The sequence below is a fragment of the Suricata suricatta genome, chromosome 17, assembly GCF_006229205.1.
Source record: "Suricata suricatta isolate VVHF042 chromosome 17, meerkat_22Aug2017_6uvM2_HiC, whole genome shotgun sequence".
NCBI lineage: Eukaryota > Metazoa > Chordata > Mammalia > Carnivora > Herpestidae > Suricata > Suricata suricatta.
Window position 1 is genome coordinate 41526428 of NC_043716.1, and position 16180 is coordinate 41542607.

The 16180-nt window shown below is 57.4% G+C and overlaps 1 protein-coding gene across 1 annotated transcript in view; it reads left to right on the plus strand.

Moving 5' to 3' along the window:
* The first annotated feature begins 10092 nt into the window (after positions 1-10092).
* The window catches only part of WNT3 (Wnt family member 3), a 44149-nt gene continuing 38061 nt past the window's right edge, over positions 10093-16180 (plus strand). Inside the window, exon 1 of the mRNA XM_029927203.1 lies at positions 10093-10229. Within this exon, the coding sequence (XP_029783063.1) occupies positions 10150-10229 (80 nt within the window). The 5' untranslated portion in view covers positions 10093-10149. The remainder of the gene's footprint in view (positions 10230-16180) is intronic.

The window sequence follows — 16180 nt, forward strand, 5'->3', positions numbered from 1 at the left end:
GGTGCTTAAAGGCAACAGTGAAAAGAGCAGGACTGATTCTGGCTGCCTAGCCGTCTCCTGGCAACAGGCCTGGCAGGAGGTCTTTCTTTCTCCCCCCACCCCACCTCCCTTCTCTTCTCCACCACCCCCCTTTTTCTTCTCCCCCCTGTGTCTTGTGTTGTGTATCATTAAAACTTCCCTCCCAGCCACTTGCAGCCAACAACCAGGCCCTTCTGGGGCAGCTCGGCCAGCCGGGCCCGGGGGTGGGGGCTCGAGGGGTCAAGCCCCCAGAGACAAGGCTTTGTGCTCTGGAACCAAGGCTTAAACTCAATTTGGCAACCTTCGGCACGTTCACGAGGGGCAGCCACTAGAACCACCCCCCCACCCCCGCCCCGCATGCCCCTCTTCCTTCTTCCCCGCCCCTCTGTCTCAGCTCCCAGCCTCTCCTGTCAGTGCCCCAAGCCTGCCAATAGTGCCACTGGGCACTGTCCAGCCGTGCTAGGGCCTCACAGGGCTGGACACCAAGAACCCCTCACCTAGAAGGACAAGCCTCCGCTGAAGGTGGGGACAGCTCCTGCCGGAGGCCTGCAGCCAGCCCTGGCCCCAGGTCCTGGTCCGCCCCAAAAGAGGCAGGAATACAAAAGACAGTGGGATCATGGGGAGGAGGATCATCCGCTGTGAGTGTCAGGACCGGAAGGGCTCCCCCCTTGGCCACTTCAATCTAGAGGGACACTGAGACCCAGAGAGGGTAAGGGCTTTGCCTGGGAACACACAGCCAGTCAGGGGAAAGATGGGGCCGGAACCCTGGTGTCTGGTCTCTGTCTTTTGGGGCTCTTTACGCCCCTTACAGGAAGGAAGCAGGTGGCTCTCTAAGGCCAGTGCACCTTCTGAGCTCTGACTTGCCTGTTTCAAGGCTCTCTGCCTCTTCCATACAAAATGCTTTCCACTGGGCCTGGACTGGAGGGATGCCCAGCCACTCTGGGCAACTGGGAGATAGTTGAGCTTCCTCTTCCATCCACCCCTCCTCGCCGCAGTGAGCGTGCAGGTCACACAGGCCTGGTGCTGGGCCACCCTGTCATCTAACATATCCTAAAGCTGGGTGGGTGGCCCCAAGTTTCCTATCTGATATGTCAAGGCACAGTTGATGTTGGGAGTGAATCTCAGCTCTTGGCCAGGGTGGCTTCCAGATCTAACTCTGCTGCCTCTCCAGTTCTGCCAGTTCCAGCCTGGCTCACCCACAGGGCCCCTGGTCAACCAGCAGGCACAGGGCACCAAGAAGGTGCCCTGACCACACGGGCTGGCACCTGCGGGACAGCCTGACCGCAAGCACTCAGCTCTGCTCTGCCCACGATGCAGTGTTTTCCAGATTCCATGCCACATGTACTCCATAATACCTGATCTGCTATTTTCTTAGCACTTCCCTTTAAATTGGTTTGCTTTGTTTTTCATAACTTCAAGTAAAAAGGAAATATTAGCTTACTATGATTTTCGACAATGTGATTTCATTCGAAATCTGCGGCCCACCCCCCAGACTCTGAATGTGTGACCTTCTCTCTTTATTAGAAAGGAATCTTAGTGTCGTATTAGCAGCAGACTTTCTCCTTGACAATACTCAAAAGGAGTGAAGGAGAATGGAATAGGCAATGTGAATAAATGAGCTTCTCATTGTGTGATTCAAAGTTATTAAATACCACTCTTCATCTCGCGAGGCATCCACGGCCCTCTCCAGCTCCTGAGGAACACTACCAATAGTGACGCAAACACTCTCCAAATTCCAACCTTTGGCCAAACTATATTTCGGACCTTCTTAAATTTTGGAGCAGGAAAAAAACATATATTAAGTTAAAGATATTTTGGTGACACCATGTTCTCTGATTTGGACTTCAGAAAACGATTTCTCACCTTAGCACCTGCCTTGATGTGGAGAACAAAAGGCAGAGGGGATGTGGGGAGGGTCCAGGTGGGGAAGGATGAGGGTGAAGAAACCCTTCTGGGCCCACAAAGCGTATCTGGGAACATCATCGCTACCACCACTGGCCCTTGATCGTACCGTCTGGTCATGACTTTGCCATGTGGGGGGTTTAAAATAAGTCGTAAGGCACCAACATTTCTTGTCTTCTATCTGCCCCAAGCTCTCTGGGTAAATTATTCCATTTAGCCCTAGGAGTTGTGGAATTAGCAAACCCATCTGACAGATAAGAAAACAGGCACACACAGGTCCAAATAAATCACCCAAAGTCACAGCAAAGCAGTGGCTGAGCCAGGATTTGAAATGCCTCCGCCTGACCCCCATCCAGGCTCCCTCCCCATCCCCAGCATTACTCTGACCCCCTCCCTGCAGCTCAAGGCTAGCAGGCCAGTGGGGACAGGCGTTGCGAGATCCTGGCCCCTCTGATAAAAGAGTAAAACTGATGCTCAGAGGCCTGAACATAGGGGGTGCAAGACAGAACGCAGTTTCCCCACACCCTTCACACGCGCACGCACACACACACACACACACACACACACCCGCCCTGTTCCCAGAGGAGCTTTCCACCGGCCCCAGAGAGCCCAACCTCAAAAAGTGTCATGTGGCGTGTGGGAGGGGGCTTCTCTGAGAGTCTGAGGAGGCCGGTGAATGGAGGAACCTGTGATTACAGGTGGAGAGAGTGTGGGAGGAAGGCAGCTGAGCTCCAGCGTCTTTTCCGTCTTCTGTGAAATGGAGATATAACTCATACACCATCACACTCGCCATTTGAAAGTATGCCGTTCCGTGGCTTTCAGTACATTCAATAAGTCATGCAACCGTCACCACGATCTAATTCCAAAACCTTTTCACAAGAACCTTAAAATATACTTCTACCCATGAGCAGTCAAGCTGCACTTCCTTAAAGAAAAAGGAAAAGGGAGCGGGAGATGGGAGTATCTTCTGGATTCATTTCAAGCCCCATCTCAACCCTCCAGCATCCTTTTGCCATTCCCTTCTCCCCCCAAGTTGTCTGTGAGTGAGTCTCCCTGCTCCAGGCTCCAACTGCGACCTCGCCTCCACCCGGACTAAACCCCTGAGCCAAGAAAAAGAAGCCTAACCAGCCCTTGAACAGAAGCAACTCAATTGTAAGTCAGTTGGCAACCCTTCATCTAGCCGCACTGCGCCACACACCATGGGCAGAGGGCGCAGCGTTCACTTAGGACGACTGTGGTTGCAAGTGACAGCCTGGAGTGGCCTAAACAACAAGGAACGTGTATTATTTCACATAACAAGGAGTTCCGAAGCGGGACTCCACTGCGGTGAGCTGATGCCTCACCAGTGGTGTCAGGGACTCATTCTCTCTTTCTTTGCTCCGTTCTACCTCCACTACTTGGCCTCATCTTCAGGCAGTTTCCCTCATGGTCACAAGATGGCTGGTGCAGCTCCAGGCATCCCAACCAAACGCGATGTCCAAAAGCAAGCAGAAGGGATCATTTCTTAGTCTCATTTCAAAGAGCCCCTAAAATCTTTTCCCAGAAGTCCATTTGCATCCTGCAGCAGACCTCCGCTCAGGTCTCAGTGACCAAAGCTGGGTCACCCGTCTCCCTCTAAACCAATCCCTGCTAAGAGGAATGATCCCAGCTTCTACCGGTCAGAATTTGTCTCTGAGCCAGGTGGGGGAGGGGTAGATACCAGAACAGACTGAGGGCCTCTTTCTGCCTGGAAGAAGGCGGCCACCAGCATGGAAGACTTTGCCTTGGAGAGGCTCAAGAAGGAGCGGCTGACTGCCACAAAAATATAGAAGGGCCACTTACCGATCACTTACCAGGTCCCAGGCTCCGCTTCAGACACTGCAGACGTCACTCCACTGAACAGCAACCGCTGTTTGAGGCAGGTGTTATTTTGTAGGTGAGGAAAGAGCTTAAGAGAAGGGTGGGTAATGTGCCTGGTGTCACCCAGGAAGACGCAGAGCTGGCGTTCACTGGGTTATGATGGTGGCAAGAGATCTGGACTCGGAGACAAGCACTCAGACAGAGGGTCTCCCGCCAGACATGTCTTACCCGGAAGCCAAGATGAAGGAGTAAAGGAGATGGGCGCTGCCAGGTGGGGGGCAGTGCCAGGCAGGTGCCCTTGGTCTGCCCGGGGACCTGCCCCTACTTGTCCCAGACCCAGCCACCTGCTCCTGGGCTCCTGCTGATGAGGCAGCTCTGACCCCAATGCCAGTCCACTAGCTCTGACCCCGATGCCACCCCAGTGGGTCTCTAGTCATGTGTCTAGGCTTCTGGGACCTGGGGCCAGCGCAGCTGAGTTCCCAGTAATGGCTGCTGTTGGCTGCACTGGTCTGTGGGCAAGCTTATTAGCTGGCAGAGCTCTGGCGGGTTCAAGCCAGGCTTTGACCCGAAATGTCTGCACCATCTCAAAGAATCCTATCAGTCCTGTTCAGCCCCATCTCCCTGAAGTGCCCCACAGAACTCTTCGCCCCAAAAGACCCCTGAGATGGAAAGACACTTCATGGCTCTTATGCTGGTTTTAAAGGAAACTGGGAACCATGGTCCATACCAAGAAAACCCGTGCCAGCCATACATGGGCAGCCACACAAAGGTCTGGCTCTACTTCCCTGGGCAGGATCACTTCCCCTGGTGGGCCAGCCCTGTCTGGGTGAGGGGCTCCTGGTTCTGAGGCAAAGGCAGACTAAAGGGGGTGGGGGATGGCAGAAGAAGAGGAAGAAAGGGACAGAGATGGAGGGAAAGAGGAGCAGAGAGGGAGGCCTGGCAGCGTGGGGAAGGACAGCATGAGGGCCACCAAGCCCCAGATGCCAACAGGCCACCAACCCCTGACTTCATCCCATTTGGAGCAGTGCCATTGCCCTCTGAAAGGGAAGCAGGAGGCAAAAAAAAAAAAAAAGCGTGGAGGAGTTGGGGTTGGTGGGGAGCTCTAGGGCCCAAGGTCTACTCATTATGGGGATACCCGAGGGTCCTCAGGAACCCAGACATGAGAGAGCCGTCCCCCCATCTAAGGCTCCAGTCCTTGCCTCCCCCTCCCTCACTCACCCAGTCACCAACAACACTTATATGAGACCTACTGTGTGCCAGCCTGCTCTGGGTGTTGGGGCTCCAGACGTCCCTCAGAGTTTTGATTTTATATAGCAGGGATCACTAAAGAGATTTTAAGTTTATTTATTTTGAGAGAGAGAGTGAAAAAGAGAGAGAGCACACGCACTCAAGTGGGGGCGGGGGCAAAGAGCAAGAGGGAGAGAATCCCAGGCAGGCTCTGAGCTGCCTCCAGCACAGAGCTGGAGGCCAAGTTTTGATTGTAGATCAGATCTGATACAGGATGCATGGAACATAAGGTCAGAGTTAAGGGCTGTGCAGAAAAATAAAGTGGACTAAGAGGCCAAGAGAGACAGGTCCCGGAGCAGCTAGTGGTAAGGGGCGGGCGGGGGGGGGGGGTTCTTTCGGAAAAGGAGATTTTGAGGAAGGTCTCAAGTTAGAATGTCAGACACGATTTCCCTGGATAAGCCCTGCTGGAGGAGGGCTCTTGGGCGCCAGAGGGGGGACTGAGGCAGAAGGGGCGACCCAAGAGAGCCAGCAGCTTGTAGTCCTCAGCCCCTAAGAGCAGAAGGAAGAAACCCAATATTTATTGTTCCAGGCCGCGGTCTGGCATTCTGTCAGCACCGCTCTCATTTAACGCTGACGACTCCCTATGCGATGTCAAGTATCATCTCAGCCTTAACCGGCAGCTGCCAGCGGTGCCCTTCCATTCTTCCTATCGCTCCCTTCCCTTCCAAAGGCCTCCGACCCCAAATCGCTTTCCAAAATGCCCTTGGGGGCCTCGTGATGACCAGCGCCAGAGGCTTACTGCGACAGGAAAACACCCGTCACTTTCCCACAGGCCGCACCTGAGATCCCGGGGTGCGGTGCGGGTGGGCCCCGCTGGGAAGGACTCAGTGACATCACTCTGCCGGTTGCAGCCTCGCGGATCTCGACAGAGCTGAAGCAGCCGCGGGGTTCCCACCCGGCGGTGCCCAGGAGACCTCACATCACCTGGGCCCGCCCGCGTCCTGCGTCTCGGCCCGCCCGCCCTCCCCGGGAAGCCACCTGGGTGGGGAGGGCAGGGGAGCCCGAAGCCACGCACACCTTATCCTCAGCTAAGCTCGGGATTGCGAAGTAGATTAAGGGCATTCACTCACGAGGACGCCTACTTAACCTGGATCCCCGAAGATCCGGGCCGCTCACCAACAAAGTCCGAGGGGTGCGGGGGCGGGGCGGGGCCACCTTTCTCCCCTGCGGACTTCCCGCCTTAGTATCAGCACTGTCGGCAGAGGGCGCGCCAGGGCCGGACGACGGAGGGGCTGGCAGGCTCCCGACTCTTCGGTGTGTCACCTATGGTGCTTACCCGGTGTAGGCTCCTGGCATTTCCAGGACGCTACCTCCAGGCTGGGCAGTTTAAGGAAATCTTGTTAGATGAATTCCTGTGCTCACCATCCACGCTTTGGCCTGCCTGCCTTCAGGCTGTCCTCTCTGGTTGTCCAGCCTTCTAGAGGCCTGCAAGGAGGTTCCCTATAGCTCTCAGGAGAAAGTTAAAAGTCCCTCTCTCCGGGAAGAGAGCAGTGGAGCCCCCAACTCTCTGCTTTCTCCCCTGCTATTTTCCTCTCTCTTCACCTCCCCAGGCTGGTGTGGGCGCCAGGTTTCTGAGCTCCGAGCAGCTTTCTGGCACGTTCCAAGCAAAAATGAATAGCACGGCCCTTGATCGGAGATTTCCTCCTCCCTCCCGGCGACAGACGGGTAGCCCCCTGCGGGCGGGCGGGGGCCTGGCCTCCGTATTCTTTGTCTCGCCGGTGCCTCCGCAGGGGGCCGGGCGAGCGGCGCTGAATACACAGTTGCCGACTGTGTGCTTCTGGGGAGTGCACATCAAAAGCAACCTTGGGGCGGCTAGAGAGGTGGGAGTGGGATGGGGCAGGGCAGTCACTCTGTAGTCACTGAGGTCCCCGATATTCACACACACAACACAAAGTGCTTCCCACGTGCCAGCCCTCAGCTCTTAGGCGCCCGGCCCTCCCCACCTCCTTTGCCCTCTTTCTGCAGGCCACCCTCCCATTCGGGGCGGAGGCCTCGGGGTCCACCGCACCGACGTCTCCACCATATCCACCCTGGCTGGCCTTGGGGTGAATTGAGCCCTTATCCCCATCGCCTGCAACCCACCCTGAGGTTCGGGGTGCCCATTAGAGAGAGGGTGTTTCCGTTTGCGACACTGGCGCGGGGGCGCCCTTCCCCCTCCCGGGTAGGGACCATTTCGGTGTTTCCACCGGCAGCGCTGGGCGGGCAGAAGGAAGGAAATTAAGCCTGTGTTGAAGGAAGGACACCTGGCAGGGGAGGGGAAAAGGCTTAGGAATCCCCTCTTCTGGGGAGCTTTCAAGTGGGGGGAAATCCCCACACAAGCTTCCATTCTCCAGGGCGCCATTCGGGGCCGCTGGCAGGTTCCCACACCTCCCGGGGGCCAGGCCTCTCCTTCACTTCCCCAGGCTGTGCGCGGGCCGGCGAAGGTCTGGGATTCTACCCTCCCACCCACTCGTTTGCTGGTTTCTCCTTTTCCCTGCCTCAGGCTCCTGACCTAGGTCTCCCAGTGCTCCCAGGCTGCCTGGAGGAGGCATTGGATGCAAGTGGCCCTTTGGAGAATGACCAGGGCTCCGGACTGGGCATGTCTCAGCCAACCCTCAGCCCACCCACAGCCTCAGGGATCTTTTGCCCCCTCTTCCCAGGGCTAGCACCTATGGAATGTTAGGGCCCCCAAATGACCCCAAGAGGTCATCTAGTCCAGCTCCTGCCTCCTGGCCACACTGAATCCACAATCATGTCTTGGGGGCCAGGGCAGGTAGCCCTGCTGAGCTCTCAGAATGACGACTTGGGGCCCTCGAGACTCCCAAACTGCCAGGCAGAAGGTGCGATCCAGCAAGCACCTCCAATCTGAAACCTGCAGAGAGCACCCATCGGGCTGGACAGAACACGGTGTGGAAGCCAGCGGGCCACCTGGGTGTGTAGAGGGCTCTCTACCCCTAGAGCTGGGCCCAGGGGCTCCACGGTCAGCCGTAGTAGCAAACCCTCTGCACCCCCCTCTCCAGGTGAATCAGAAAGAAGGCCCCCCAGAATTAGCCCAGCACAGGGGTGTTTCTAAAGAATCCCTGTCTCTGCAGCCTGCACCCGTCGCTGTTCCTCCTGGGCAGGTTGGGGCTTTTTCTCCGTCTTGCTCATCCTTCTTTTCTCAGCCTCCCTCCTTCCCCCTTCCTCCCCTTCTCTCTTCTGGGGCTCCCCCTGTAGTCTCCCGCCCTCTTCTCTGTATTGGTGTCTCTCAGTTTCTCTGAGTCCCTCTCTCTCTCTCTCTCTCTCTCTCTCTCTCTCTCTCTCTCTCTCTCCCTTCACTCTGTCTCTCCCTGTCCCTCTCTTCCCTCCTCTCTTTCATCTCTCCCCCCACCCACCCCACCCCTCCAGCTGAGCACCCGGCTAGGAACGCGGCAAGAGCCGTGACAAGCCCAGGCGGCTCTCCCGACCCTTGGTGCCCCGGGGCCAGTTCCCCGAGCTCCCTGTGCCGAGCAGCCGTTTAGGGAGAGGACTCTCGGGATGGGCAAGGGCAGCAGGTTTGAGCTGTGGGCACGGGTGGCCCAGATCAAAGGCCAGGAATGTCTGGCCCCCTGGTCCGGACTTCCTCCAGCCATGCCCCCCACCTGGTGGAGAGATGACCAGCCATTCCAGGCCTCTGCAGGACTTAGGGGCGGCTCATTTGCTGCCATTCTGCTGCAGTCCCCTGAGCAGTGGCCCTTGCCCCCAGGCTGGGGGGGGGGGGGGGGGGCGGGGAAGGTGGGTGTTGCTCCAAGGTCCCAGGTGCCTCTGGGGCCTTGGGTGGTGGGCAAGGGGCTTGGGGAAGCAGGCTGCCCAGGTGGCAGGGGGCCAAGTGCCCCAGGATCTGGCCTCCATCTCAGCTCCACTCAGGGCTGAGACCTAATTCTTTGACTCTGGAGAGGGAGAGACAGAAAGAACCCAGGGGGCCATGGTGGGACTATTTTCCTATGGTAGGGGGGTGGAGGTTTGGGATACATTTGGCTTCCACACAGGGAAAGGACCTGTTATCACCAAACCCCAGGTGGGAGCTCAGGCAGAGAGTTAGGGGGTGCCCCCCCCCCAGGGCAGCAGGGTCTTTGGAGGACCCCAGGCTGCTCCCTGCTGGGGCTGCTGCGTTTCCCTGGCTCTAAACGGTTAAGATCCAAATGGGACCGCGGGCCCTGCTTCTGACCCGAGCTGGAGGCCGGGCCTGAACCCCTCGTGGAGGAGAAAGTGACCTGGCTCCTCGAGCAGGAAATGCAACTGGCCGCTGGTGTCAGTTGCAGGAAATGCAAAGGCAGCAGGAGGTCCCGATACCGATCTGATCCCTGACAAAAGACTCAAATGACACTCAGCTCTGTCCCCCGGCGCCGCCCGCAGCCAGACCTTCGAGCCTCCGCGGACCCTTGTGCGCGCCTCTCGGACACCCGGAAAGGGACCTCCTGCGTCTGGGGTCGAGTGGACGGCCGGCTCTAGGGCCCCGGAGGCTGGAGGCTGGGAGGGGTTGTATTTCCCAACCCCCTCGGAGACCCTCGGATCCTGTCCTGGTCGAGCGAGGTTTCCGGAAACGTCCCTGTGCTTTCTACTCTCGATTTCTCACACGCCCAAGTCCAGAGGGGTCACGGTCTCCCGAGAGAAAAGGAGCCACCCATCCATGCCCACGCCAACCCTGCACCACGTGAACGCCCCGGTCAAAGCCCCGGCTTCTTAAACCTGGCTGGCGGGGGGCAGCGACAGTCCCGGGCCAGCAGAGGGTCCAACGTGCCGGCCCCCCCCGCCCCCCGCCAAGTTCCCCACTGTGTCCGGGGCGCGGGCTTTGCCCAAGTTTGCTGGGCGATGCCCTTCCCGGAGCCCGACTCGTGGGCCGGGCGGGAGGGGCGCGTGATTGACAGGCTGAACTACAGACTCATCTCTTACCTTAGGCCGCGGGCGCTGATTGGCTGCTCGCTGACATCCTCAAACCCGGCTGCTCCGCGCTGGGCTCGGGAGGGGGGCGGCTGCGGGTGGAGGTGCGCTTCTGACAAGCCCGAAAGTCATTTCCAATCTCAAGTGGACTTTGTTCCAACTATTGGGGGCGTCGCTCCCCCTCTTCATGGTCGCGGGCAAACTTCCTCCTCGGCGCCGCTTCTAATGGAGCCCCACCTGCTCGGGCTGCTCCTCGGCCTCCTGCTCTGTGGCACCAGGGTCCTCGCCGGCTACCCAATTTGGTGGTAAGACTCGCCTCTTGTCTGCCTGCGGCCCGATTTCCCCGCCGAGTCCCGGGGAGGTGGGGGGCGCCGGCTGGGGGTGGGCCGCGGCTTCTTTCTCCTTGCCTCCCCCCAGCCCCCTACTCGCCCACCCCTCCTGGATTTTCTGCTGGTGTCGCCTTCAGAATCCAACTCCTGGCTTTTCTGATAATCACCATTTTCCCTGCTACTCGCTGCAGAGGCTGGAGGACTTTCCCCGGCTCAGAAGGTCTCTGATTCTTAAATCCTAACCCTCCACCCATCCCAATCAGGGGGGCCTGAAGACCCTCCATTTCCTTGCAGTTGGGTTTCTGGAAATCCAGCGCTGTCCCTGGGGCCCAGCCACTCCTCTTCTCCATTTTGGGGTCTTCATGGGCAAAATCATCCTGTTTCTTCATTGCCACCCCCGTCCCCGCCGGCGCCTCCATCAACGGGATTTCCCCACAATAACCCCGTTTTGCCTTCATATTTCAGACCCCGATGGCTTTGGGGATCCCAGGGCCAGGGGAGCAGGGGGATTTCATCAGATTCTCCCCACTCTGCTCTAGATTAATCTTGAGCCTCAGAAGTGAATATGGTATTTGCTGATCCGAGATGCCATTGAATTTGGATTTTATACATTTCTTGTTTGTCCATCCTGGCGAAAGGGGGGCTCTTTGAAAATGTAGTTGTTGGGGAGGGGGTGGGTTTGTTATTTGACCGAAACCCCAATTCTCCATGTCAAATTCGTTCCTTTTGGAAAACCGAGGACCGAGGAGAAAGGGAGAGAGGGAAAGGAGAATTCTGTCCCCGAGAAATGCGGATACAAAAGACATTTTTAGTAAATAAGGCTGGGAAACCAGGCGCGGTGTTTAGCGGGGTGTGCGTGTATGGGGGGACTGACCAAGGAATAAACAGCCCTCTGGGAGCCCCGGTTCCAGGGAGTCCCCTTGTTTTCCAAGCAGCCCCACCGCCCCCCCCCCCCGGCAGGTCCCAGAGGCCAGAGGGGAAAGACACACCGCGTCCAGCTCTCTAAATTATACCCCGCCTGTCCTCAATCTCCAGCCCCCTGCATTCCAGAAAACTTTAATTAAAGAATCTTACCCTCCTGGACGTAGGAGAGCCTCGGCCTAGGGGGTGGGGGTAGGCGAGGAGAAAGAATTTGGGGTCTGTGAGAAGAGGGCCCATGGCCCCTGCAGTGAATGTCAGAGAGGAATGCCACCGGGACACGGTGCCACCTGCGTGTCCCCCTTTCCCTGTCTTGCTGCCCCCTCCCTAGCCCAAGGCAGGGGGAGCAGAGCCAGCAGGGTTCCGGGGCCACACCCTGAGTCTGCCTCCGGTTGTTTGGGGACAGTAGCATTTGGGCCATGGGGGCAGGAGCAGGGTATGGCCAAGGGTCCATGTGGAGAGGGTGCTGAGAGTTGCTACCAGGACATATACCCAAGGGAAAGTCTTTCTTCTGCCCAACCCGTCCTTCCTGCAGCTTTGGGCTGGCCTGAGGCCTCCTGTACATAAAGAAGTCCAAGGGGTGGCTGTGGCCGACAGGGTTGGGGGCTCTGACTGTGGGGGGATGGCCACTGCCTAAACCAGTCCTGCCTTTCCAGCCATTTCTGACCCTCTTCCCATCCGTGGGCCAAGGCCATGCTGTTCTTTGCCTTCCCGAGGACTGGTGGGGGGAGGGTATGGAGAGAACGCTTGGAGCCCCACTGGCCGCAGGGGTGAGGAAGAGAGGCCAGGTCCCCGACCCTATTAACTGGAGGAGGACGCTTCCTGGGGCAGTGCCTGTGGGGCAGGGTTGTGTGGAGGGGGGTGTCTCATGTGTAATGGTGTGCTGAGGAGCATCTAGATAGGAAGATGTTGGAAAAACCTAGAAAGCCAGGACATCTTTCCTAACATAATGCTGGACACACAGCTTGTCTGGGGGCCAGTGGGAGGGGATTGGGGGGGACAGGGATGCTGCTTTGTCTGAGCAGAGGAGAGGTGTGTGTGTGTGTGTGTGTGTGTGTGTGTGTGTGTGTGTGTGTGTGTATGTGTGTACGTGTGTGCGTGTACACGCATGCCTTCATGCCGGTGTAAGGGGAAAGCCCCACAGCTGTCTTTGTGCACGGATATCAGTGCTTATGGCCATGACCTGATTGTGCTTGTGAGTATGAGTGTGAGGCTGTGTCTGGGTCCGCCTGTGACCCTGCCCTCAAGTGCCAGACCCTGATTGGGCCCACGGTTGTGGGTATGTCTGCAGACCTATGACTTACGGGTGTAAGTGACATCCAAGTGTGGGTTCGTGGTGGGTGTCCATGGTCCTGGAGGGGTGGTCTTGCAGGAGACAAAGGTCTAATGAGGAAACTGCAGGGGGCACAGCGGGCCGAGGGTCTGGGGCTGGGCAGTGTGGGGCAGGGCACAGGGCCTTTCCTGGGACAAGCCCATCCTGTCTGCCTGAGGACTGTAGTCAGCAGCCCTCCCCTCTCAGGCCATTTGTCTTTGGTCTTGGGCCTGGTGGGGTGGAGGGTAAGTCACCTTCTCTGAGCTGGGGCTGGGCCTGGGACAGGGACCATAGGGTGGACAGGCCTCAGATTCTGGTTCCCATTCTGCCTCTGGGGCAGTCGGTCAGATTCCAGTTCTTTGAGCGTCTGAGCCCAGCATCGCCTGCTGCCTTTGCCCCCTCTCCCCGCGGGCAACTCACACATCCCCCAGGAGGATTTGCAGGGGAAAGCCTTTCGTTGGGATTCCTGTCCGTGCCACCCCTTGAGGAAGGCACCCTTGGCCCCCGGCGGCCCCAGCCCTTAGAAAAGGCAGACCAGAAGGTAGAACTCTAAGGGCCTCAGACAGGGGCTCGCGGAAGGAAGCGATGTGCTCCGGGGCTTCCCAACCAGGCAGTGGTGAAGCTGGGACAGGAAGCGGGGTGACACCAGCCCTGATTTCTATAATTCTTCTTGTCAGCCCCAGTTAGTGCCTGCTGGGGGAACTTGTCTTTCTTCTCCTTCTTGGGGGAAAAATGAACTCCCTTATTAGGACCCATCCTAGGGCCCTGCTACATTCCAGAGACAGAGGCCCTGATGGAAGGGGGCCTACCTGGGGGTCAGGTGCACACCCTGCCTCTTTGTGACCCACCCGTATGGGTGCTGCCTGTCCTGCCTCACAGCTGGGGAGGAAAGCGTTCTTTCTGCCAAGTCAAGGGCAGTGAGCCGGGAGATAAGGCACCTGAGTTCTCTCTCAACCACCCGGGACCTATTTCCCCCACTCGAGTGGCTGCCTTAGTCCTTGCCTCAGTTTCCCCTGTCAGCTGTCCTGCTGCCTCCCTGCCCCGCTCCCGCCTCCACCCGCCTTTTGGAGGCTTGTGAACATGTTCAGTCAAACCCCGTGGGGGTCAGTGGGCTGGGCCCAAGGAGGCACCTGGAGACTGCGGGGGAGGAAGGCCCCAGGCCAGGTGTTAACACTTGTAACAGGCAGGAATTACAGCTGGCTGGGGCTGGCGAGGAGCTGAGCTGGCTGGAGGCTGTTGATCCCACAGACAGACAGACAGACAGACAGATGGGCAGATCCGATGGCCAGGCCTGAACCGGGTGGTCTCCCTTCCAGGTCAGGCCATTCCCTGGGGGAATGTGGCGGGGAAACGAATCCTGGTCTTTGGGGAGTGAGTTAACTCTCCTGCCCGCCGCAGGGTTGGAGGGGGGGCGGTGTTTGCTGTTCAGACGGAGCAGAATTGGTGGCTGATCTGTTTGTATTCTTCTGATGGGACCACATTTTGTTGAAAACAAAACCCAAAACAGGTCAAATGTTATAAGAACACCAGGAGCCTGGCACTAAGTTAGGGTTTTGGAAGAACCTGCTAGGGGGCGTGGGGGACAGGCAGCAGTCAGGGAAAGTTCTCAAAGAACCTCAGAGCAATTGTCAACGGTTCTGGGGCCAAGGGGTGAGTGCTGGGTGGAGGCTGGGCCCCGAGCATCACCCCCACCCGGGGGATCTTGAGGGCCCGAGATCTGAGACAGCTGCTTGGTAAGCAGACGGCGGGTGGGGGTGGGGTCCAAAAAGGCAGGAACTGCTCTGCAAGGCCAAGTTCTTTGGCGGACACTCTCCCTCCTTGCAGCTTTCCTGGTGACAAACCCAGCCAGACCCCACCAGCACCCACACCCCGGCATCTGGGTGCATGCTCAATAACTGATGAAGGTGGGGAAACTGAGGCAGGCCACGAGGGCTCGAGGTGGAGCTCCCCAAAGAGTAGATTCAGGGACGCAAGCATCCCTAACCCGCCTCACTACAGAACTTAATGTTAAAACAAAACAAAACAAAGCCTGATTGGTACTTGGGAAGGTGAAGGATGGAGAAGAAAATATGGACACTCGAGAAGGTGGTATGGGCATGAGACGGGAAGGCAGCCCTTGCGGGTTTCTCTAGACTCTGAATAGGTCTGGGCAGGACACTAGGAGCTTTGAGGCAGGGCAGGAGAAGTGACTTTTCTCTGAGGAGGATGGAGCTACCAGACTCTTCCAGGGAGAGTGGGGAAAAGGAAGACCTTCCTGGCCTCAGACTGTGGTGAGCCCAGAGGTGGAGGGGTCCCTGGTCTTCCAGCCTTTTCCACCCCCTTCTATAAGCCACAGAATCCTTCTAACGCCTCCAAAGAGGGAGAGATGTTCTCTACCTCTGTCCCTAACTGGGAGAGGAGGTATGCCTAACCCCTACCTCAAAGGTCAGGGCCATCCTGGTATTAGGTCTACACCATTATGTTTTCTTGAGTGCCAGGAAGTGGTTAGAGCCGAGTGCGGAGACTTTTGTCCGAGTTCTGAGTTCACCTGTGAGAAGGAGGATGAGTTCCTTTTCTTCTCTGTGCTTCGAGGCCCTGCCTCTCCTTGAGTACCTGGAGGGAGCCCTTCTGCCCCTCCGAGTTCACAGGGCTATGACGGGGCTATGACGGGGACTGGCACATTGCTGCAAACGGTCAGCCCCAGACATCCACAGGGCCACCTGCCCTCCACCCCTACCCCTCCCAGGCCTAGTCAGACATTCAGAGCCTGCCTCAGGCAGCCTGGCCCCTTAGTTCTACAGCCCCGTCTGATCTCAGTCCCAAAGTCACATTCACATCTGGCTTTTTCACGTACCACCTGGGTAACCTAGGGCAAGTTAACTTCTCTGAGCCTCACTTTCCCCATTTATAAAATGAGAATAGTGATTGCTTCTACCTCAGCGCTGTCGTGAAGATTAACTGAGTGGATCCGTGTAGAGTTCTTAGAACAATGCCTGGTAAATGTTAGTTACTTACAGCCCCTGTCTGCAAGCTACCTGGACCCCTTTAAGTCCTAGATCCAAACTTGCCTCTTCCAAGAAGCCCTCCCGGGTTGGCCTCACCTGGCCCTGTTTTCTTAACTTCAGAAGTCAGCTTCCCCATTATACTTGGTGCTGGTGACCATGAGCCTGTTGCTTTCTTCTTCTTTTTTCAAGTGTATTATTATTATTATTATTATTATTATTATTGTTATTATTATTTTAGTAATCTTTGCACACAACATAGGGCTCGAACTCACAACCCTGACACCAAGAGTCGCTCACACACTCTTCCGACAGAACCAACCAGGAGCCCTGACTGCAGCTTTATTCTTCACTCGATGGAGTTGGGCCAGGCTGACCTAACCTCGGCTCTTTGCTTGCCCAGGAAGGGCCAGTGGAGAGGGCACCACAGCCTCCCCTAGCCCTCCTCCCTCCCCTCAGCCTGTGGGACTCTTGCAGCCACTGCCATTTCCAGCTGGGACCTGGAGCCACCTCGAGCTGGGGAGGGGTACTGGGGAGGGGTGCAGGAGGCAGGCTCACAGGGGGAGTGGCACCGGGGCCGCCTGGAGCAGCCGGAGCACAGAAGTTGCTCCTCCAGGAGCCGAGAGATGATTCAGAAGGTGATTTATAGACGGAAGGCAGAAAGCTTGGCTCCTGGCCGAAGTGGCTGCTTAATTACATTCTTTAGTTTGGGGGGG